Source organism: Rhamphochromis sp. 'chilingali' (assembly GCF_963969265.1).
Source record: "Rhamphochromis sp. 'chilingali' genome assembly, chromosome: 3".
NCBI classification, from domain to species: domain Eukaryota; kingdom Metazoa; phylum Chordata; class Actinopteri; order Cichliformes; family Cichlidae; genus Rhamphochromis; species Rhamphochromis sp. 'chilingali'.
In genome coordinates this window covers 2,051,462-2,077,373 of record NC_137931.1, presented here as the reverse complement: position 1 = coordinate 2,077,373, position 25,912 = coordinate 2,051,462, and the positions used below count along the sequence as shown (strand labels likewise).

Genomic DNA, 25,912 nt, shown 5'->3' with positions numbered 1-25,912 from the left:
TTTCGTGTCTCTTACCGTTTTCGTAAAATCCCTGTTGAAGTTTTCAGTGACACCGTGAAGATTTTTCAGAAAATACATGCGTCGCTATGGTTGCTATGCAGCTCAGCTACAGCGCACCACTCTAGTTTTCTGAATCTGTTCTTCACGTCTGACCAAATTCTTCTTCCTCGCTCAATTTTCACCCTACCCTACACAAATCATACATCGAAACGTAGGTATTTTTGTTAGGATTCAGAAAATGTGACTTATTATTGTGGGAATTACAGATTTCTGCCAAATGGCCTCAAAGCAACACAGTCTTCAGACTCCGCATTCACAGTCTCAAAGTCTCTGACGGGACGCGTTTTCAAATGGTCATAAATGATGTCATGTACAGACGGAGCCCAACATATCTCCAGACAGCCCTGCTCACGATTCAGTCATGTTTTTGATACCTTTTACCATTAACTGTGTTTGTTTCAGGGTACCAATCTGTTTGTGGAAAACACCAGACACACTAACACAAAGAAGGTCGATGAAGGTTGCACAGCAGCGTGGGGAGTTTGGGCCTTTCTCATTTTTCCCTTTTCATTTTCAATAAATATGAAGACACTGACTATTCAAAGTCATTCACATTTGGAAAAGAAATGTTTATTATTTATTTACATAAAGCACGAGCTACGTGTGAGTCAGAAGCTGCTCTGCATATTTCATACTGCTGTGATTCTGGCTGACACGGTGGTGCGTGGGTGTAACACAGCGCACGTACAGCAAGTGTGTGGGCAGTTACGGCTGTGCTGGTGACTGCATGTTATGTATTACTGGTAACAAGAAGTCACGTAAGCGTCCCAGTTTGGGCAGATGTACAGCACCACACATCAGAGCATAACTGGAGTAGACTGAGTATTAAAATACGATGCACCGTTTTAGACATTTATCACAGGCTAATAAAAAGAGGTTGTATTAAAGCATCATTGATCACCAACACCCATCCAAACAGGGTGCCCTCCACGCCAATACTTAGCATTTCTAAGATCTGATTGGTGCCTGCAGCTCACTGCACACATCCTGAACATGCCACAGACACACAAACATACTGCTGTGACGTCCCAACTGTTTGACCACGTCTGACATGTAGTGACGGATCATCATGAAGGGTCGGTTGGTAGAAATGGACGTTACTTCTGCTAAAACCATCAGACATTTTCCCTAATTTGCATCTTTTTTGACTGCAGGGCTCTGAACACGCTGCTGTGTGTGATACAAACATTCCCACAGCTCTATGTTATGGTGTCATTTCAACATTTCCACAGACTTCTTTAATATTCAATATGCAGCTCAGTTTTATTTAGTGCTTTATGAAGCACGGCAGCCTGAAAGAAAGCTCTTTTTCTTAGATTATATTTGTACGTGAAGCAGAAGGCGCGACGGTTAGTGAAGAAGCTGCAGTTTGTTTCAGGGAACACAAACTTTACTGTGAGGGTTTGAGAGAATTAGCCTGTGTGTGTGATAACTGTGCAGATGTTGTTCCCAGAGCTGCCACAAGAAGACTGAAGCAGGTATTTGTAACTATAGTGAAGTCAAGTGGTTTCTCGTTCTTATTTCTGTCGGGTATCTCAGAAAGGAAACGCCAGCATTGTTCAGGGTCTCGAACCAGCTACTCGCGCTTTGCTAGTCAGCTGCTCTAACCTCCAGTCTTCATCTCACCAAGGAGCTCAAAGTTTGATTTGAGTTGCCAGTGAAAAACACAGCCGCATAGATCAGCCCTCAGATCCTGCAACGGTAACGCCAGTGTCATGTGATCACTGACATTCAAATATTCATTAGTGTAGAGCATAGGTGTCAAACTCTGGCCCGCGGGCCAAATTTGGCCCGCAGCCTAATTATATTTGGCCCGCAAGGCCATACCAAATTACTATTAGAGCTGGCCCGCCGGTCTTATACAGCGCATGTACTGCTAATACTACAACTCCCAGAATGCTCTGTTGGCGTTTTGGCGCGTCAGTCAGGACAGGACCCATTAACGCCCTCTCCTCTGTTGACTGTAGTCATAGCAACCGCGCGAATACTGCCGCGCTACCTCTCCCAAAATGGCGAAAAGAAAGAACGAAAACAGGAGCTCTCTGGACAGGTGGGAGACAGAATATCTGTTTACCTATGTAAAAGACAGACCTGTTTGTCTTGTATGTGGAGCTCATGTGGCTTTAACCAAGGAGTACAACATTAGACGACACTATGAAACGAAACACCAAGAGAAGTACAAGGACCTGGACATGACTCAAAGGCGCCGGAAAGCAGAAGAGATGAAAAGAAGTTTTGTTTCACAACAGACTATGTTCAAAAAAGCCATATCACAAAGTGAGGCTGCTGTAAAGGCTAGTTTTGTTGTGGCAGCAGAGATTGCAAAATCAGCCCGGCCCTTCAGTGAGGGAGAGTTTGTGAAAAGTTGTATGATGAAAGTTTGCGACGTTGTGTGCCCAGAGAAAAAGCAAGCATTTTTAAATGTTAGCCTGAGCAGAAACAGTAGCTGATCACACGTGAACTTGCCAACAATCTAAATAACCAGCTGATGGAGAAGGGAAACAGTTTCGTTGCATTCTCCCTCGCTGTGGATGAGAGCAGCGACGCCTCTGATACTGCCCAGCTTTCAGTCTTCATCTGTGGTGTGGACTCAACTCTCTGTGTTACGGAAGAACTTTTAGGATTAAAATCAATGCATGGAACAACCACAGGGAAGGAAATATTTGATGAGGTTTCCAAATGTCTAACTTAAATGAAGTTGCCATGGGAAAAACTTGTGGGGTTAACGACAGATGGTGCACCAGCGATGTGTGGTCAAAGGAGCGGACTGGTGGGCAGGGTACGGGAGAAGATGCGAGCGGAGAACTGTGCAGGTGAGCTGACTGTTTATCACTGCATCATACATCAAGAATCACTTTGTGGCAAAGCCCTAAAGATGGAACATGTTATGACCGCAGTAACACGAGTAGTTAACTTTATAAGAGCCAAAGGCCTGAATCACCGCCAATTCAAATCTTTTCTTGAGGATAGAGCTGGGCGATGTAAGATTTTTTCATATCACGATATGTTTTTTTCATTTCAGGCGATAACGATATCTATCACGATATAAGCCAAATAACTATATTTGTAAGATTTAAATGTGCCGTTGCTCACAAGTAAAATGTGAAATAATCAGCAGCTTGTTTTTATTTAAATATTTATTTCCCATAATAAGTTCAACAGGGTAGATGTACTTAAGGAACATGAGACTTTTTCAGATAAATAAAGGCAAATATTGCAAACTACACAAAAGGCAGCCGCTAAAGCGTTTAAGTTTCAAAATAGAACAAACGAAACAGACTAAATTGTCAATTCCACTTAGAAACAAAATATTAATTCTAAAAATAAATCTTAGTTTGTTTTACAGAAGAACAGACAAAACTGACTAACTTTTGTCAATATCAAATAAACTGAGAACTAAAAGGAAATTCTCAATCTCTCCTTGTTGTATAGCTGAGCTTTTCAAACAGTTTTAACAGTTACTTTAGTCTGACAAAAGCCGAATGACGAATTAGCGCTTCCAGTCAGAGACTGAGGCTACGTCCACACGTACACGGGTATTTTTGAAAACGGAGATTTTCCGTTTTCGTTTTAAAAAATAATCCCGTCCACACATAAAGGCAGAAATGAAGGAAAACGCTGCTATGAACATGCCAAAGCAGCAGGTGGCGCTAGATTCCTAACCGTGCAGAAATATTGGCCAATCAGAAGTCTAGAAGCCTCGGTGGGAAAAAGTAAACAAAGCTGCGGCATAGAAGCAGAACCGAGTCGTATGTGTGGACGGACAGTAACTGTGTGTATATGTAAGCATTTAAACACTGCAGAGAGTAGAATTAACAGTAACAGTATTGTAGAAATTCATTTCACTGAAACAATAACGTGGCGCACACCTTTGACGCTGCGTTTTCTCCGTTTTTCTGGTCCACACGTAAATGCAAAAACGGAGTTTTCAAAAATCTTCGTTTTCAGTGACCAAAAACGCCGTTTACGTGTGGATGAAAGGTGCAAAAGCATAGAAAAATCTGCGTTTTCAAAAATACCCGGGTACGTGTGGACGTAGCGCATGCACCAGTTTATTGTATTTCCAGACTTGCTTTCGACACAATTTACAGTGCACGCTACTCTGTTTTTTGTCAGACTTGAAATAGCCGAAATACCTTCACACTACGGAACTTCTATGGCTCTTCCGTTCGACAATCTCTCCGGCGTTGGAACCATCATCTGTTTTCTCTTCGGTCACGCTCGGTTGATTTTTCTAGTCGGCACACTCATTTCCTCCATTACCCGCTGGCTGCTTCCCAAACAAATACACATGTGCGGCTTGGCACTTGTGCTGTATGTAACAAGTCACGTGACGTGACGCTGCGGCTGTGATTGGTTCGGCTCTGCGCTACTTAATTTGGATTGGCTGTTTTTTGTTTTTTTAAGAGGACAAGAGCGGCGAGGTCTATCGCGATAGTTTAATTTTTCTATCGAGAAAAAGTTATATCGCGATACATATCGTTATATCGCCCAGCTCTACTTGAGGAGTGTGGTTCGGAATACGGAGACGTGCCGTATCACACGGAGGTGAGGTGGTTAAGCCGAGGGAAAGTACTGAACAGATGTTTCGAGCTACGCGAGGAAATATTTCAGTTTCTGGAAAGCAAAGGGCAAGACACAGCTGAGCTCAGGGAGCAAGAGTTTCTGTGTGAACTGGCCTTTATGTGTGATATCACGAGCCATCTCGATGCGCTGAACCTGCAGCTTCAGGGACGGGGGCGTATCATCACAGATATGTACGCTGCAGTGAGAGCTTTTAAAACGAAATTGTGCCTGTGGCAGAATCAGATGCTACAAGGAAACCTGGGCCATTTTCCCTGCTGCCAAACGATGAACATGCAAATCTCTACTGCTGTGTTCCCATGCGTACAGTTTGCTGAAAAACTCTGTGTACTCAGTACTGAGTTTACCCGGCGGTTTGCCGACTTTGACGCCCAGAAATGTCGATTTGAACTGCTCAGTAATCCTTTTGCAGTTGACGTGGCAAAAGCTCCAACAAACCTCCAAATGGAGCTGATTGAACTCCAGTGTAGTGACACGCTGAAATCAAAGTATGATGCTGTGGGCGCTTCACAATTTCCACATTTCATCCCTGACACAATGCCTGGGCTCCGCACCCACGCTGCTCAGATGCTCTCCATGTTCGGCAGCACTTACCTATGTGAGCAACTATTCTCCTCAATGAAGATGGCCAAAACATCTCACAGGAGACGTCTGACCGATGAACACCTTCACTCGATCCTGAGGATTTCCTCAGCTCAGAGCCTGAGCCCAGACATTGAGGAACTAGCATCCAAGAAGAGATGCCAGGTATCTGGCTTGGACGCATCAGAGTAGATCAGTGTGTAGCAAACTGAGCTATAATTACCATTTTCCTTGTGCAATTTGTCTTGCTACTCCCAGACATGGGCTTGAATGGTTTCACGTTTAATGATATTTTTATTAGTTAAGTGGTTTATTATTGTTATTTTATTTTTACATTTATTATTAGCCTGGGGAAAAAGTTTACTGCTAAAATTTAAATCAGAAGGCTGCAAATACAATTTTTATTTAAGAAATGCATTCCAGTGATATGTTATTTAATTGGAATTTCAATTTTGCATGTGTGCAATATTAAGTTATATATGTTTATATAAGTTATATAAGTTATATATCGTTCAGTTTTAAGCGTTGCTTATTCCATATTCAGTTTTTCAGCAAAACTTATTTGAGTCTGTAAGAAAAGGTTCCTTGTTATATCTGGAGGAAGATTTTTTTCAATAAATATTAATGTTAGCCCGCGACTTTGTTCCAGTTTTGAATTTTGGCCCACTGTGTATTTGAGTTTGACACCCCTGGTGTAGAGCTAAAGGTCATAGCTCTCTCTGTTGCATTATGAGGTGTCTTTAAGCTGATGGGTCTGCTCAGCTATCTTCAAAGAAACACTGTCTCGCATTAAGCAGAAAAATGATCTACAGTGGCTTTGAAAAGTATTCGGCCCCCTTGAACTTTCCCACATTTTGTCACATTACAGCCACAAACATGAATCAATGTTATTGGAATTCCACGTGAAAGACCAACACAAAGTGGTGCACAAGTGGGAAGTGGAACGAAAATCATACATGATTCCAAACATTTTTTACAAATCAATAACTGCAAAGTGGGGTGTGCGTAATTATTCAGCCCCCTTTGGTCTGAGTGCAGTCAGTTGCACATAGACGTTGCCTGATGAGTGCTAATGACTAAACAGAGAGCACCTGTGTGTAATCTAATGTCAGTACAGATACAGCTGCTCTGTGACGGCCTCAGAGGTTGTCTAAGAGAATATTGGGAGCAACAACACCATGAAGTCCAAAGAACACACCAGACAGGTCAGGGATAAAGTTATTGAGAAATTTAAAGCAGGCTTAGGCTACAAAAAGATTTCCCAAGCCTTGAACATCCCACGGAGCACTGTTCAAGCCATCATTCAGAAATGGAAGGAGTATGGCACAACTGTAAACCTACCAAGACAAGGTCGTCCTCCTAAACTCACAGGCCGAACAAGGAGAGCGCTGATCAGAAATGCAGCCAAGAGGCCCATGGTGACTCTGGACGAGCTGCAGAGATCTACAGCTCAGGTGGGGGAATCTGTCCATAGGACAACTATTAGTCGTGCACTGCACAAAGTTGGCCTTTATGGAAGAGTGGCAAGAAGAAAGCCATTGTTAACAGAAAACCAGAAGAAGTCCCGTTTGCAGTTTGCCACAAGCCATGTGGGGACACAGCAAACATGTGGAAGAAGCTGCTCTGGTCAGATGAGACCAAAATGCAAAACGCTATGTGTGGAAAACTAACACTGCACATCACTCTGAACACACCATCCCCACTGTCAGATATGGTGGTGGCAGCATCGTGCTCTGGGGGGGCTTCTCTTCAGCAGGGACAGGGAAGCTGGTCAGAGTTGATGGGAAGATGGATGGAGCCAAATACAGGGCAGTCTTGGAAGAAAACCTCTTGGAGTCTGCAAAAGACTTGAGAGCGGGGCGGAGCTTCACCTTCCAGCAGGACAACGACCCTGAACATAAAGCCAGGGCAACAATGGGATGGTTTAAAACAAAACATATCCATGTGTTAGACTGGCCCAGTCAAAGTCCAGATCTAAATCCAATCAAGAGTCTGTGGCAAGATCTGAAAACTGCTGTTCACAAACGCTGTCCATCTAATCTGACTGAGCTGGAGCTGTTCTGCAAAGAAGAATGAGCAAAGATTCAGTCTGTAGATGTGCAAAGCTGGTAGAGACAGACCCTAAAAGACTGGCAGCTGGAACTGCAGCAAAAGCTGGTTCTACAAAGTATTGACTCAGGGGGCTGAATAATTACACACACCCCACTTTGCAGTTATTTATTTGTAACAAATGTTTGGAATTAGGGCTGGGCCATATTATACCGTTCACGGTAATACCGGTATAATGTTAGGCAACGATAGGAAAATGAAATATCGCGATAGAATATGAGTAAAACGCGCATGCGCAGTGCCTTTGCTTTCATACGCACATGGCCGATTGTTGAGTGAAACAGATGAACCAGAATTGGTTTGTAAAAATGGTGCAACTTCAGTGATGTGGAACTGGTTTGGTGTTTGTCCGGCAGATACACAACAAAGCACATTTTTTTGCAGAACATGCAAGCGGCCGTCGTTATTGTCGTATTTGTCGGACTAAGATGCTCTTAAATCTGGGAGTAATCTGGGTCCTAAACTCCGTATGCTTCAGGTCAAACAAACACTGCAGCATCACTGAGAGTTAAAAACTGTCTAAATTCTTTCATCTTTAATAAAATGATCAGCATTGCTGCTTTACCAGGTGTAACTATAAAGTTTAACTTCCAGGCATCCATGAAAACAAAAGTTATTACATTTAACGGAGTTAGAAGTTAGCAGGAAGCTAGCGGAAGTTAGCTCGCTAGTTTCGCTAGTTGCCTAAGCATGATATAGCATGTTCTGACTGAGAGATTTCTGAAAAAAATCAAACGTACAGCTCTGTTATCACTTCCAACATAAATGAAGATAGGAAACTAAACAGCAGTGACGTTTGTAGGGTTACTGAAGTTGGGCTAGCTGGTATATAATGATGTGCTACGTGATCGCTAGCGACACAGCTATGTTAGCATAAACAGTGAAGCTGGAGGACGAACACTAACACTTTTCCACTTATAAAAGTTAACGTGAAGGTTCTTCATGGTTAGAGACAAATGCAATCGCATGGCAGGATGCTGTAAACGGACCAAACTTCAGTCAGGAGAACAACTGAGATAATCCATCCACAATACGAGGTTAGTCATTAATATACTGCAACAACATGGGAATAGAGCAGCTGCAGAGAATTCAACATTAATGAATCAATGGTACAGAAGTGGAGGAAGCAAGAAGAATGAGTTTAATAAAGTTTGATTTATCTGACTGCTTTGTTTCACTTAATGTGCCTTATAATCCCGTGCACCTTATGGTCCGAAAAATACGTACTGCACACTGCAGTTTAATGTTGCAAAGCACCTCTTTTTAACTTCAGTGGATATTATACATGGTTATGCTCAGGATATGTCAGCCCATTTCTACTGGAAATGCCTTTTGGTTAAACTTTCAGCAAGGAATTTGCATTTGCACTGTTAAATTTTTATAAAGCTTTAATGTACATAAAAACCAGCTTCTTGTTTAAGTGAAAATAAATGGAAGGTTGTCTTTTTGCGCTAGTAATGTTGTGGAGTTGTATTTTGTCTCGCATCAATTATATCGTCAGTTATATCGTTATCGCAAATTTTCAAATATATATCGTGATAAATATTTTTGGCCATATCGCCCTGCTCTATTTGGAATCATGTCTGATGTTCGTTCCACTTCTCACGTGTGCACCACTTTGTGTTGGTCTTTCATGTGGAATTCCAATAAAACTGATTCATGTTTGTGGCTGTAATGTGACAACATGTGGAAAAGTTCAAGGGGCCGAATACTTTTGCAAACCACTGTATGCTGCCAGTAAATTAGTCTGACTATAGAATCAAACTGAACCAGCACAATAATACACTGCTGCTTAGTTATTATTTAGTTACATGTCACTGTATATTTTTAACATCTGAAGAAAAAAAATGTATGTCTGCAAAACATAAAACACCAGTTCTGTCAGGTCTATGTTAGGTGTGTGTGTGTGTGTGTGTGTGTGTGTGTGTGTGTGACAGAGAGAGAGAGACATACGAGAGGAAGTTGTCCCATGTATCCTGGTAAGGATTGTAATAAATGCTTTGCTGGGGTCCATCTAGTGGAGAGGAACAGCCTTTATGGAGCATGGAGCCACATGAGGTAGCATCTGCTGCAGCCGCCCCAACATCAAAGCTCAGGCCTGCTGGAGCCGGCTGGCCAAGGCTGGGACTGGTCACGGAAGTCGACATTGCGTTCGTCAACTTCGCTGTACTGAGACTCGACTCTAATGGATTATATCGGCCGAAGACGCCAAACCCTGCTTCGTTGTCCTGAAACACGGAGTCTGCCGGAAGCAAGTGTGAGGAATTTCGTCTCAGACAGCGAGGAGGCCAGAGCAAGGGCCGGGCTTTGATGTTCTCCGTAACCACAGCCTGCGTTAGGTGCCTGTGAGCTGCCAGGGTGAAGCTTTCTTCATCAGCTTCATCATCGCTTTCTTCTTCTTCACCCGACTCAGAACAGGAGCACGGGGAGACATCCATGCCCTCTTCATCCTCTTCTTCCTTTTGCAGTCCTGTGCCCATATGCACTACACTTGCCAGTAACATAGAGGATCCCAGTAAATGAGGTTCGATAGATTTCACTTTCGAACGACGTGCACAGGAGACTGAGCAGCAGGGACGATGTCTTCCTCTTCCTGTTCCTTCACTTGCATTTGTTAGCCCAAGCTCGATGATAGACTGTCGCTTCTGTCCACTAGCCACTAGTAGGCCAACACTCGGGCGCCTGCGCTGGTCAGTGCAAACCAGAGGCAAACCGACAGAGGAGCGTCTGGACTGTACTAATGCTACAGAGGGCAGACCGACGCTGGAGCGCCTCCTGGCTTTACTGGCCTGAACAGAGGGACATTTGTGACGCACTGCAGCAAAATGCTTTTGTCTTTTTTGGCGTCGACCAAAGTGTCGCTGGAAAAACAAATCCATCTCGTGTTGGAGAGCGATATAGTACACTGCTACTCAAAATGCATCTGATGAGATACGGTTGGGTAAAGAACACACAGTGCCCTTTCCTTGTCTTCATTGACTGCGGGTTAGCAGTCAGATATCAGATATCCATGCGACCGAAGATTGGTTTCCTCCACTCGAAGCTGGTACAGCTACTGCTGGACATCTCTGACTCTCCAGCCCTCCTTTGGAAATGCTGCAGAGGCAAACAGGCCGTTACAGAAATCTGTCATTTCTCATTAACAGAGAAAAATGTTCCCACCAAGGAGTTTACTGAGGTTAACGACTAAAAGAATCTCCAAACAAATCAGACTCAATCAGCTGTTCTCAGGTTGGATGATCTAACTTGCTGTTTCATGATGCAGTGCTGCTTTCTTCAAAGTCAATCAAATTATGACCAAAACTTTATTGATACCAAAACATCTGACACCCCACACACACACACACGGGTATGTATTCATGTCCTTGTGGGAACATCTCATTGACATAATGCTTTCCCTGGCCGCTCACCCTAACCTTAAAAAATGAATGTCTAACCATAACCCTGATACTAAAACCACATTTTGAGTCTCAAACTTGTGAGGATGGGGATTTTGGTCCCCACAAAGACATCTAAACAGGTACACACACACACACACACACACACACACACACACACAGACCTACTAAGACCTACTGTATCATAAATATAAACTAAAGCTCATACAGGGTCACATCATTATTGTAGGATCGTTACAATATAAAGTGAAAAGTTTAACTGATAAGTTGCTTTACTAGCAGCTACACTGTTCACTGCAGCTGTGAAGCTGCTTCCAATGAAAAGGCTCATGTGTGAGCACAGGGACCGTAGTGTGTCGCAGCACAGCAGGGTGGACTGTAGTGTCACGTATCTTAATAAAACACGCAGCTTCACTTTCCAGTCAGAAGAATCACTCAAATTAGAGTTAGAGTTACTAAATAAAGGTAACATTCGATCAGTCAATCTAATCTTTGTGGTTCTTCAGAAGAAGTCAAATGTAAATATAAAAGTGCTAAAATAAATTTCAGTTCCTGATTCTGAGAAGTATCAATTTATGCCCTCAGAGATGACAAAGCATGAAACCAAAGCTCAGCTCTGAAATCTGACCATAGCCACATACTTAGCAACTGAAAAATGTTGCATCAATTTGACCTCCAACCACTGACTGAAGTGTGCGAGTGGTTAAAATTAGATTGCTGTGGATGTGTGGCACATAGGCCAGCTATTCAGTATTTGTATAAACTTCATCTTCTGTGGTCTTTGAAATATGAATTTGGGCCCTGCGGCTGCCGACGCTGTCTAAACAATACGATCCTCGAGAGTCAGCAAGACCAGAAAAGTCCTCAGTAGACGAAGCTGTGACCAAACGCAGCGTTTTCTTTGCTTTTTAACTAGAAAAATCAATTCTACGTGGAGCTTCCCGCGGCGTGAACAGGCAGATTGTTTAAAAGGCTCTTCATCCTTAAATAAGTGAAGTGAGGAAGCATGCTTCGTAGCGTTGGCTTGGTGGGTAGCAAACAGGAAATGAGTGTAGATATTTAATCAGGAGATTATGAGACTCAGCATATAGACAGTTTGTACGAGTCACACGTCTGAACAACACGGTTAAGCGGTGAACGACCAGCTCATTTTACCATCCGTGGCTTTGTTCTGTGTTCGCCCATCAGCAACCCAACAGTTTGTTAATGCTCACACTATTATACTCAGCAATAAGCTCCAGCTTCAGCCGCTCGCTCGGCTGCTGGCAAACCAGTTAACCTGAGATGAACACCAACACGTCACATTTTTAAATATTCTCTAAGATCACTGCTGATGTCTTTCCTCCTCCTCCTCCTCCTCAACACCTGAATGCTCCAGACCAGCAAACTACGGATCTATGAAACCTTAAAGCTGTGCTTTAATTCACCATGACTGTACAAAGATATTTGTTTGTGTTTCTCGTCTTAATAAATAACAGAAAACATTTTCTATAAATGAAAGTCAGCCAAGATGACTGGATGGAACTTAAGACGGTTTTGAACCGTTTCTGTTCTAGTTCCGTTTTTCTAACACTGAATTTACAAGAAACAGAGCGAAGCACACACCACCACAAACGAACCTCGATACGACAGATGAGATGATAACAGTGGGGCAGAACATTTGACATGTGGTGTGACTAACTGAACGTATAAGAGCAAACTGAAGATCACGCAGCGCATCGGATGAGGACAGTAAAGCGAGAAAAAGGCGTTTTAGAACCGTGAAGCTGAAACCTCGGGTATCACAGGAAGTCCCATCACAGACTCATTAGCCCACCGAAACCTCCTCTGTTCGCTTACAGTAATCAGCTTGACATTCAGCAGCAAACGGCTCTGCCACTCACTACGTTCAGAGATCATCACACTGACATACATTTCTTCTATTCTGAATCTTGAATGTGGGCACATTTGATCCTTACGGTTACGTAACCACAATCAGAACCAGAGTGACTTACTGCAGGCTGATGTGACGCGGATGATTAATCTACAACTTCTTAGTTTCCAACACAACAGTTGTTTTTTAACTGGGATAAGCTCAAAAGAGTCACACACAAGTTATATGACAGTAACAGGCTGGATATGTCTACAGTTCCTTCTAATCGAGTTCTAATATTTTCCTCCGCGATGTGTTTTCTGTTACATAACGGCTTCTTTCTCCGGCTCTAATCCCACAATGGGCCAAAGTGAGGCAGCGATGGGATGAAAGTACTCAGTAATAACCCATCAGACATCCCCGCAGTCGAGCTGTCAACAAATACTTTTGTTATATAATCTTTAAAAATGTAAACGTGCATTTTTCAAGCAGCCAAACCAGTTGCTGTCGCTCTACAAAGCCAAGCTTCCCACAGAGCAGTTGCAGTTTCCCAGCACTAACTGGGTGCTTAGCAGAACACCGTGCAACCACACCACACAGCTGGAACAGTTGTGTGTCACAGGTGCGGTCTCACTGCAGTGCATGTTCCTTCAGTTATTAGCACCGTTACCATTTTTCTGCTTTATTTCAAACCTTAAGGCTCTTTTCATACTTAGAAGAAAAATCGAATTGTTGTGTTTCTGGTAAAACTCTCGCGGCGTGCTTGCCAAACTTTAACTGTGCTGAATGAATAATCAGCAGGGCTGTGGAAAAGCAGACTGATGGATGCATCAGGGGCCAACCACAGTCCACCATCTTTAATGTAAAACACACTAAAACAGACAGTTGGACTCTTTGGAAAACGCTCAAAGAACTTTGAAGTTGGGCGCGAGTACGCGCAGCCACACCGCCGCACGTACTCACGCATCAACACGTTGCTGCTCGGAGCTGGGCTCAAGTGATGCCCTGCAACACAACTTTGCATGCTGGGATAATTTACTAGTATGTGCAGCTTTAGTACAAACTTGTGAACACCAGCAGGGTTTTTGACTGCTTACATACAGATGTTCCAAATGTTCAGACCAATGCACACTCCCAGTAACTTTCACTGGTCAAGTGAGGGACTCTGGGATGCAGAGAGATCACACAATATGTGCTCTAAATGTTTTCCAACACTTTACTTCTTCAAGTTAAATGACACAGCTCAGTGACAGTTATCCTGCAGCAGGTCACAGAGTGCTCAGCTGGATGTTAAGTCTTCTCCCTCGAGTGTCATTCAACATACATACAATGCTGACATCGTGGTGCTCCGAGGCATCCACTGTGGACGAGCTCTGCACTCATTTCCATTAACAACAGTCATTTCAAATTCTCTCACTGACACTGTGGGATGAAATTACCAAAGTGTGCCAGAAAAATGTTGTGAAATTAATCACAAGAACAACAAGTCTGCTTTAAAGTGTGCTTGGGGTTGATTTAGACTATTCTCAATAACCGACCAAGTATTCACATGATTATCATCATGGGACGATAACAGTCATTGCAAACAGGAAACAAACGTGGTCTCCGTCCAAGAATTTGGTACAGCACGTCATCGTTTGACTGGCTAAGTGCATGCAGCTAAAAATACTTCTTATTGGCTGGTGGAACCCACAATGAGACATTAATAAGGCTCCACCATCCCATCTTGGTAAGCTAGCCTTGACATTTCAAGGTGTACCGCTCTCACTAAGCAGTGCAATAAATAATATGTGCAGCGTTCAGTCTGTGGCATGGTCTGGTGGTATAAATGCCTGAGGTACAAGGGAAGAGGACACTAAGAACAGGTCTGCCTTGAAAGCATCTTTACAATGAGCAGCTACTTTAGGAAACTATTTTTACACTTCACCAAAAATTAAAGATTTTTAGTCCGTAAGTGTGCCAAAGGGTGTGAGGCGTTGCAGAGCTCTGATCTGTTGGCTTAAATATTTACATGAAAAGCAGTGGTCTGCAACGCAAGCACACAAAGAGTGCTCTAGATAAATGTGGTTTTCCTCTATTGGAGTGAAACAACGCCTCAGAGCTATGTGGCAATCACCTCTATACACCAACACTTCATTATTAGAGGGGCTTTGCAGCTATCACACACAGCAATCAGATTATTTTACATCCTGATGGCAGATTTTTGGGGTCTTTTCTGGCTTTATTTGATAGAAACAGTGAAGACTGACGGGGAGGGCCGCAGGTCGGATTCGAACCCGGGCCGGCCGCTCTCAGCCATACTGTATAGCATGTGGTCGCCTGCTGCCCCAGTGAGCTATGATGGTAGATTTACCTCAGCCTGTTTCTTCTACCTCCACTGCAGGCAGCGTCTGAATCAACATCCTGGTGATTAATCCACCAATAGGACTCTGTCATGTGTTACTGTTTAAACTGGTTTCATCTTTGAAGGCGTGCAGTGACGGGAAACAATAACTTGCTTTCTCACCAAAAGTAACAAGAACGTTCTCAAAATGTTGTTTGTTTGTAACATTTGTTACAAACAAACAGAAATGCAGCAATAACTGAGACTAACGTTTGTCAGATCAATGGCTGAATTTTACAATATGTAATATTGACCTTAATAAATGCCTTCCAGACTTTATGTGAAGAAAAAGCATAAAGTGCAATGAGTGCGCTTATGCCTGCGACAAAGTAAAGGTAACTTTAGAACGCCGTCATGCTCTGCACGCCACCTGAGCCATCAGATGAACCACAGGTGGGACTTTCAGTCATTTCTGCCGCTTCAGGCTTGTTTGCTTTGCACCACAATCTGCGTTTTTCCATCACTGAAGAGCTATTTCTGATTTCAAGAGACGGTCAAACGCAAGACTACAAGAACTGTAATTTAACTATAGCTCATGTTCTTAATAAGATGCTTGCAAAAACAATCCGTTTATAAAACTGCATCAATGTACACGTGCAGCAGGAAGGTGAAACAGGTGGAACACATGTGGATCTGCCTCACATCCATATACAACCACAGATACTGAATGCAAGGCAGCTCACAAAGTTCTTCAGCCATCCAGCTGCATCCAGCTGCATCCAGCTGCATCCAGCTGCATCCAGCAAGAACAGTGCCACATCCTGCCGTCACCGCAACGCTCACCGTGTGTTACACAGCCGAACAGCAGCGCAGTCTGGCACTGAGGAAACACTGACTGGAATGTGATGTGGTTGATTAAGTGGTTATATGTAAAGTGCATGTAAAGGGCTCCTTACATTTCATTTTTAGCCCCCAGCCCCCCTCATGTTCTGATGCATAGATCAGACTTTTCCCACAGAAGCACAGACAGGTTCGTCTTTATTGATCCCAAAGTTTTGATCTGCAGTGGTGCAAAACAACACCTACACACCGAGTTACTGGGAAAACGTTTCCTGGAAACAGAGTCAAAATTAATAATAGCAATAATAATAATGGCAACAACAACAAAGTGAGACAGCTAGCAAAGAGGTTTTTTCTTAAATGAATGCAAATAACCTCTGCCTCTCTGCCCCCACCCTCACATGCACCCAAAGCCTGGTGGGGGGGGCGGGACTAAGCCAACCACAGGAAACCTTCACAGCGCACTGGGAGACATTCAGGATCCAGAGCAGCAAAACAGTCAGGCTGAGATGTTTACGTTGGACTGATGATGTTGGCGTCCAGGGACGTCTAATAATACAGGAACAACGGCCCACAGAGCTGATACACGGACTCTCTGACATTGTCCCCCTATCTGGTAGCTGCGCCCTGCTCTTATTACCACTCTGCACCATTGTCAGGCTAAACAGTGACACGCTTCCATTCTAAACCACAGCGAGGCAAAGTCACTAAAATCACACTAACAAACACACGTAGACGTGCGTAAGTAATGGTGCTAACATACCTCTAATCACAAGCATTTGAACAGCAGGGCAGTCAGAGGACGTGTCACAGTGTCATCTGAAAGCAGACTACAGACACTCCGTCAACCTTTCAGTTCTAGTCTCTCTTCTGGTTCCATCTGACATCACCGATGCTTTCATTGTCATGACGATACAAGAGTCACGATCCAAAGGGAGCAGCTAATTTCCACAGCATGCTGGCCTTTGGCTCAGAAATGCACATTACATGTAGAACAGCACTCTGACACATTTCAGTTTCAGGGTGTGCCCCTGACCTGGGTACCACCCACTCTGTGTGGAGCTGGTGCAGCTGCACACAGCCGACAGGATATTTATGTGTCAAGGAAGGTGGCTTTGATCCACTTGACGAGTGACAAGTTTGTCGTTTTACTTTCAATTGCTGAATAAAATCTTCTTTTGGTTCCGAGTGCACTTCCCCCACAACACTCGGACAGCTACACCCCTTCGTCGCTTGGACTCTGTGGGGCACAGAAAGTCTATGTGCTGCTTGCCTCTGGACAGATGTTCTAGCTGTGTGATACTGAGATGGAGGCAAAGCACTGAAGCTGAAGAAGCTAAAACACAGAGTGCTGCACAGTCTGCAATAAACTCGTCACTCCACTGTGGACAGTCGTATATAATAGTAATCAGAACTGTCACCTCACAGCAAGACGGTTCTGGGTCTGTCAGCATTTGTACGTATTAATATTAATCGAATGCGGACCAAAATTACTTGAAACAGACATCCAAAAAGAAGAAAGCTTTTCAGAGTTTCTGACTGCTCTAAAGTAAACGACGGAGTTCCTGTCAGAGCTACGCTGCCTGTCGTCCACTGTGTGTAGCCTCCTACTGTCGTACATGCACCGCAGCACTGGATGTTCCTGCACATTCTTCAACTCGGAGAAAATGTCACAGATTTTCCAAAATGAGCGCATGAGCAACACAGGATGAACAAATGAATGTAGCCATTACATGTTTAGGATTACCAGATGAACTACTGGGTTTCACACACACACACACACACACACACACACACACACACACACACACACACACACACACACACACACACACACACACACACACACACACACACACACACACACGTACGTTACAGGACAGCGACTGTGGCCTCCTGCTACACTGGAGTCTAAACTCTTTATATGAACAAAACCTACAGCTGTGCAAAGATGTCAGCTCATCTTGCAAGTGCCCCTGTATGCCTGCTAGACTCATCATTACTGTTCTGCTCTCTGCTTGAAGTCACAAGAACAAGGAAGAACACAGCACTGCATCAGCCTGCAAGAACACAGACTCAGTGTGAGTGGATTCAGCCTCATGTTCAACACTTTCTTTCACTATCAAACCCTCCAGCTGAGACATTATTATTATTGTTAAGACTGTGTGGAAATAATGTTCACTCAACTCAACACTGACTTCATCTTAAGTTAGCATGTAGCAAACTTTTTAACCTAACAAATATTCAAAAATCAAAAGGAGAAATTAAAAGCCAACCTGTCAAAGAAAGCAGAAAACTATCCATCCGTGAGTCCACGCCTCTTATTTGTCGAGCTTAGACTAAACCCTGGTGTACGGTGACGGCTATTAGGAACAGAGGGGAGGGAAGTGTGTGTGTGTGTGTGTGTGCACATAGGGGGGTTAGGGGCGTGTGCTAAGAGGAAGAGAGAGTGGGCGTGGCCCTGAGACACGGAGAGCCTGAGAGAGGACTAAAATAACTACTGTATTTCCTTGACAAGCCGAGTGCAGAGCTGTTTGATAAATGCTCACACACTGACACACACACAGACACACACATACAACCAGCCTCTGTGAGAAAGAGGAAACTGAAGTAACACACAGCGAGTGATTATGACACCGCAGTCTTTCAAAGGCACACCGAGCTATTCAGAGTAGGTGTACAGTGAGGATAGACGAAACACAAAGCACCCACTCAAACACAAAGTCTATGACTCAGAGCTGCAAAGGACGTCTTTACACCAGCGCAGGAGGGAACAATGAAGAGCACTGAACAGCGAACAGATGACCATCAGACCTAAAAATACATCCCCAATTCCAGCCGGGACGCCGCGTTAAATACTAATAAAAGTCAGAAAGTCCTAAACTTTGATTTGATTCACAACAGAAAACATGTTCAATGTTTAACTTAAAACCAACCATGTGACAGTGAGGTCATTATGAATGTGATGACAGCAACAAAGGTGGACGGGGCCACGCTTCTCGCTGTGCAGCATCCTGCCTGGACGTTTGAGAGGGGACTGGTCCCGACGGGTCAGACTATTTAACATCAGCTAAACGTGAAAAGGTTCCAACCTGAGCCTGGCTTTTTTGGTTTGTTTTTCCACAATAACTCCAGCACATTGGATAAAGCTTGCTGTGGTTTTACCTTGAAAGTGGGAATATTTCGGGCCCACGCGGTACTTCAGGTACTCGTCACCATGTAGCACAGGTGGCTGCTCAAAACAAGCTACAACCTAACATCTACACGTTGATGCCAGGTTCATCTTCATAATCAGTGTCATCATTTAACATGTAGATTATTTAGTCTATTCACACACACAGCAACCCAGATTATCCACTAGTTGCACACCACGCTCAGTGACTCACTGACACTTTCTAACCAAGCTGGAAGCACAGCTGTCATCTTTATTTCTGTTGACCTGACAACTACAGCCCCCGTTGCCGTGGGAATTGTGTTCCCAGTCCACAGGATCACTAGTAAACCACTGGCAAGGTTATACACACAGACACATTATGCACATTTGCACACAAACAATCCTGCTGTGAGTGCCAGCGTGAGCAGGAAATAACAGTGCAGAGACTTACAGCCTGTGTGTGTGTTGCCTCTGAGCATGTTTCAGGCATATCTGCCCTGCCAAGGTCTCTGAAGCACAGAAGGCAATAGCTCCACCTACTGGTCATTAACAGATGTTACACCAACAAAGTGCAACTCTCTCTTAAGGTCTTGTCGCTCTTTCAGCCTTACCTCCTGGTGAACAGCTTGAATCCAGTGAAGGACTTGGAGCAGCCACTGTGGATCTCCTCTTCCTCCACACAGAAAAGAGGCAACAAGGCTGGACCGGGGGCAAAGGAAGAAGGCAAAGAGGAACTGGATGAGGATGCAGAGTTGCAGTCTCCATCATCTACGTTAACATTTTGTAAGCACGTTCCTTCCCCTTCTGCGTTTGTGTCCACACTGGTTTCTTCAAGCTCACCACTGCAGGCCTCCGGGTCAGTGTCGTGCTCCAGATCTGTACCTGCTCCCGGTTCCGAATCCATGAGAGAGTCTGTTCAGGTCCTGTGATCTCACATTGTGTTAGAACGACCTGCAACGCTCCTGGATTTCTGGGTAGTCTTTGAAAAGCATGACGTTAAAGACGAGTCCACTTATGACGTCAGTCCAGCTCCTGTGTTACAAAGGAACTCCCACAGGACCACTTTAATTATTCCTCCTGCCTGCAAGTCCTTTACACTCTACCTCTCAATGACACCAGCTTCACTCAACTTATACAGATGTGAGATATGACCTGAAATCACGAGACAGAGAGTGAGTGTACATTGTGTCCACAGAGATATCATTAAAGGACCACACCAGCAATCACAACATGTCAGTAACTGAAGTGTGTCCTTACACAAGACACTACATGGTTCTCCTGCAGTTACTTAAGAACACTACTCTAAGTACTAAAGCACAGCTCAACTAAACGTATTGTGCCTCAGTTACAGTGACCCATACACTAAAAGAGTTCTAGCAGTAATGACAAAAGTTACCTGTTACTAGAGTGTCTAAAGAATTGTGATGTAACAAACACAACTCTAGTAAAGCCTTAAAGTGCAGTTCAACTACTGTTAGCCTGAATAATAATCAACACTTACGAGCTGGTCAAGGACTTCAAACATGGCTACCCAGCAGAAGCTACAAAGTCAATAATCCACAAGCCAAAGGTCGTTCACAAGAGAGACAAGGTGTGTGTGTGTGAGTCTACAGACGGATTAGTGCGTCTTGAGGGAGAGTTAATCCTTCCCAGCCGTCCACATGTACGCCTGCAGTAAGCAGCAGCAGCTCACAGCCACTCACTCTGCATCTCACCCTCCACACTTCTTCCTCTGACAAAGTTTACACTCAGTCTTCTTCGCCTCCTCCTTTTGGATTCGTGTTGAGTTTAATGACACTTCATGTAACGTGGATACTGACGCGCGTGCGCAAACACTATAACTACTGTAGCGAACTGCTGCACGCGCAGTTTGGTAAATACACACTGATCCTGTGTAGTACTACTCGGCCGGCTAAACCCAGGAAGTGGATAATGAAAACAATCAGGGCCTCGGCGCGAGTTGCCTTGTCACGTGCCTGACTGAATGTCTGCAAATGAATTAATGCTGCTGTTCACTATACAAACGTTTTATACACACAAGAAAGAAAGAAAGAAAGAAAGAAAGAAAGAAAGAAAGAAAGAAAGAAAGAAAGAAAGAGTAAAAAGTTTGCTGGTGAGAGATTTTTCAAATTGACTGTTCTCTGCTGCACTTCGCTCTCTCTGCAGGTCATTACTATAAACCAGGTTGCGCACGCAGCCTGCTGTGAGTCTACCTTGAACATTTGCGTTGGCTCTATACTTCAGCGTCACTGAAACACATTCACGCACACTTTGGCGACACTGATCAGCCGTTGTCCCTGCCCTGCTGTAAATGCCCACATGAGGGTGCTGTGTAACGGACAGCCACTCGGTCCGTGACAGGATTTTACTTTCTGCTATATTTGTTTTAGATTAGTTTCTTTAACCCGGGATTACCAGACAGTCGTTAGTGTGGTTTCAGCAGTGCTCGGATGTTGCAACACTAATACAAGCTACACCATCACCGAAGAGGCCGTGACTCCTGCTTCCGTTTTGTAGGGTTACACTTTCTAACATCAGCTCATTGACAGGTTTAATACGCGGGAAAAATCTCAATTTTTCAGATTTCACTGTCTCGTCGGGGCGTTTTCACGCCGGTAGTGGGTTTACTGTGGTCTGAATCCGTTCTTGATTTTGTAAACTTGTACCGTTTTCCGTGGTTTTCGTTTCTTTTCACAGACAACATTTCAAGCAAACAAAAAGGCGTGTCTACAAACCACGTGAGAATATTCAGTCCGCTCATTGGCCAGAAGTATCTGGGGCGGGAGCCACAAAGGTAAATACAGGAAGAAGGTGCTGTGTTCTGGTTCTGGACGCGGGCAGTTAACGTTCATTTCACGGTGTGTTGCTAGCTTGTACAGAGCTTTGCACCTTCCCACATCGAGACGGAAGACCGCACGTCACTACGGGCCGTTTAGCTCTCACGTGGTGGTTGGTTAGGATCACGTGCACACCATAAACTCACCGCTCGATCGATGTGGAAACGAACACAGCTTTAAGGCATCCGATCAGAAATGCCGTTCACATTTTTTAATAAGCAAATATTAATACCTCACTTATCACATGTCCACTGCCTCTTACACAGCACGTGCACCTTGATGTCTGCCTCAAACAAAGTGAGACAGAGTCAGAATTAGTGAGTGAGCGCAGAATTAAATGTGGAGAAGAATTACTGTGAAAAGCAGACATATTCGCAGCTTTTGCCCAACCCTGAACTCTGAGGAAACTCGGAGTTTTGAGAACAGCTGATCATTTAGAGCAGCGGTCCCCAACCCCCGGGCCTCGGACCGGTACCGGTGCGTGAGTCGTTTGGTACCGGGCCGCGAGAGTTGAGGCTCAGGTGTGAAATGTCTGGTTTTCAGGGTTTTATCAGTTTTCAGGGTTATTTTGTTATCATTTTTATCGTTTACTCGGTTTTCCTGGGTCTTTTCACGTGTGTTATGAATAAATGTTCTTTTTTTCGGTACCGGTACTAGTTTTATTTTGTTGTATTTATCCGCGACACCTTAAAGGCCGGTCCGTGAAAATATTGTCGGGCATAAACCGGTCCGTGGTGCAAAAAAGGTTGGAGACCGCTGATTTAGAGTCCACACCAGACCAGGATTGTTCTGTGCAAACATTTTGCAATGAATCTTAAATTTCATTTTGTGATACTTTTTACAAGAACTGGTCTGCATGCAACAAGCGGAGGACGTGTGAATTAGCATCCAGGCAGCATTCACACTGCTTGTGTATACACACACACATATTGATATATTATATATATAGATACACACACACCTGCTCTTCTCCTTTCTATTTCACTGTTCTCTCGTCCTTCGCCCACTCCATATTTCCATGACAAATAAAAAGCCACTCAGCAGCATGACACACAATTCAGAGAAATCCTTTTAACTTCCAAACACCCACAGCTGACCCATTTTCTGTGTTTCTATGTAAAGAAGGGCTCAGGTTCTGAATCGTAACCATAACCCTATACAGCCCGATCATCTCATTTCTTCTCTACAGATGATATTTACGGAGTCAGAGGGACACTGACAACTGATAACACAGTGGAAAAGTGGAAGTGTTGTGTTCACAGTTCATTTGTTCCGTTTGTTCATAAACACACACAGTCCAGAGTAATCGATCACTGGGACATGCTCAGTCCTGACTCTTCTGCTTATACTATTATAAGCAAATGTTTCACTTATGTGTCAACGTATGTTTCAGTTACAGTAATACGTGTGCAGCAACATGGGTTTTCAATTAGGACAACATGGTGCAGTGGTTAGCACTGTGCCCTCACAGGAAGAAGGTTCCTGGTTTAACTCTCCTCAAGCACAGGTTTCCTCTGGGTACTCCAGCTTCTTTCCACAGACCAAATACATTAGGTGCATAGAATACGGTGCTATATGAAAATGAAGACTGTCTATGTAAGATCAGAGAAGCACTCTGTAAATGCCGCTTTGCTGCAGCAGTGAAGGCAGAGCCAGCTGATCCTGGTTCTGTTTACAGATTTGAAAATTCTGCACTGGTCTGAAGACTTCGACCACCAGTGTGTGGATGTGTGTGTGGATGTGTGTGTGGATGTGTGGATGACCGAATGTAGTAAAGCGCTTTGGGGTCCTTAGGGACTGAGTAAAGCGCTATACAAATGCAGGCCATTTACCATTTCGACAACAGTGAATGTTGTCACTAGTTGTTATTATTGCCATTAAAATGAGTGTCTAATATTGTAGGCTATTTATCTTACAGTGTGAAGCTCCGTGAGTGGCAGCTGTTGTGAACTGGAGCATGTATTTGGTCCGTGGAAGGAAGCTGTGAGTGTTTGGAAGCAGCATGTCTTTATCCTGTCTTCCTTCTCTCTCCCTGACCAATCACAGCATATGGCCCCGCCCCTCCCTGAGCCTGGTTCTGTCTTCCTGTTAAAAGGGAGTTTTTCCTTCCCACTGTCACCAAAGTGCTTGCTCATAGGGGATTGTTGGGTTTTTCTCTCTGTGTATTATTGTAGGGTCGACCTTACAGTATAAAGCACACTGAGGAGACTGTTTTTCTGATTTGTCGCTGTATAAATAACATTGAATTGAAAACTGCTGCTGCATGCAGAGTGGACTGTGGACCCATCCCATTTAAAGGTCACACCCAGGACACTGGACCAGTCAAATGCCACAACTTTGATTCTCTTTAAGCCAACATGGTCACCATAACTACATATTTAAGGAAAAGCATTTCATTGTGAAGCTTGTTTGTTTTAACAAATTATATGCTGGGACATATTGCACTGGAGCAGGTAACTGATTACACAGTTAGAGGTTTGATCTGCAATAAAACTGTAAAGCTCTTTATACAAGACTGAGATATTTTCATTTTGCATGTAGCCACACTTCACTACACCTATGCACACCTTGCATACAGCTGTATTGTAATAACACGTGAGTTCCCAGAATTAGAGTTACACTAAGTATTCAGCGTGATGTGAGACGCTGACGAGTCACGAGTATAGATCTGCACCATCGTCCTGCTGACTGTCAGCTCCATGTCTTACTGTTGGTGTTGTCACAGAGCGACAGTGCTGAACAGACTTCATGGGGCCTGATCCACTGCTGATTATTCATCACAAAACAATCACATCATTGTTTGTCATACTTTTCTTACTTTCAGTCAGATGATAGAGTTTAGTTTTAAGTGATCTTCTGTCCATTGTGGGGGACAGTACTGATCAGAGACATTGATTGACCTACTTTCTGAATGAGGGCGTGCAGACTGATAGCTAATGCTAACTAGTCCTCTCCTTGTTGAATGTAGCAAAGTAATCATGACAGAAATGAGGAGGAATGGTAACAAAACTGTGATGAGTTATTGCTCTCTGCAAAAACATCCCATTCCAGTATAATGCAGCTGACCCATGACAGCATTTATTGTTGTCAGTCATCACAGCGTGTCCCAACAGCACAGACCTGTCAGATCAGCCCATGGCATGTATATCCATGGAATGAAAACCATCTGCTTCCTGGCTAATGCAGATAAAATATTTGAATGCATGCTTGCCAAGTGTTTGGCTCCGATGTCAGCTTGTTTGTATCACGTGTCCACAAAGTTTTAATAAATGCATGTGTCCTTACACATGAGCAAACTGATGTTAACTAGGCTTAATTTCAGTTGATAAGAGGCACATAAAACTATTTCCTTCACCGTAGAAAGAGAACTTCAGTCTGATAGGCCGCTTTTCACTTCCCAGTGTGTTCATCAGTGTGTAATTTATGACAGATACATGAAGAGCAACATTAGTGAAATCAGAGAAAGATATGATAACTACAGCACAACATTTTATGTGTTTATGTACATAAAAAAAACACTTATGGATTATTCGCTCCCAGCAATCTTCAGCCAGGAGTGAAAGTCATGCTTGTGTTTTTCCTCCTTCATCTGCAAAGTTCTCACACAGTTTATCAAGCTTACAGATACTTGAGCCTCTGGCTACTGAGCAGGATTAGATCATATCTGCTACTCATGTGTGTTAGGGGACATACAGACTGAACAGAAAGGATATTTCAAAATGGGAAATGGTTATATCCTCTTTCTTGTTAAAGGCACATCCTTCATGTATGGACTGGAATGATTCTTATATAGTGCTTTTCTACTCTGAGCAAATTCATTCACACAAGCACGTTTTCTAGGTAAATGGTAAATGGCCTGCATTTGTATAGCGCTTTTCTAGTCCCTAAGGACCCCAAAGCGCTTTACACTACATTCAGTCATCCACCCATTCACACACACATTCACACACTGGTGATGGCAGCTACATTGTAGCCACAGCTGCCCTGGGGCGCACTGACAGAGGCGAGGCTGCCGGACACTGGCGCCACCGGGCCCTCTGACCACCACCAGTAGGCAAACACGGGGTTAGTATCTTGCCCAAGGATATTTGGCATGCAGCCAGGATGCAGCCTGGGATCGAACCACCGACCTTCTGATTAGTGGCTGACCACTAGGTTGTTAAGTGCTCAGTA

The 25,912-nt window shown here is 43.9% G+C and overlaps 1 protein-coding gene across 4 annotated transcripts in view; it reads right to left on the bottom strand.

Annotated features, from left to right (window-relative positions):
* Nucleotides 1–25,912, bottom strand: part of LOC308393603 (diacylglycerol kinase zeta-like) — a 93,747-nt gene that overhangs the window by 55,575 nt on the left and 12,260 nt on the right. For 2 of the 4 annotated variants that reach the window (XM_080877500.1, XM_080877501.1), the window contains exons 1-2: nucleotides 19,514–19,650; nucleotides 9,289–10,431 (exon numbers count right to left, since the gene is read on the bottom strand). The exons of the other annotated variants lie outside the window; for them this stretch is intronic. In XM_080877500.1, coding sequence (XP_080733626.1) covers nucleotides 9,289–10,214 — 926 coding nt within the window. In that variant the 5' untranslated portion in view covers nucleotides 10,215–10,431; nucleotides 19,514–19,650. Of the gene's footprint in view, nucleotides 1–9,288; nucleotides 10,432–19,513; nucleotides 19,651–25,912 lie in introns of those variants that run through there. 4 annotated transcript variants of the gene reach the window in all.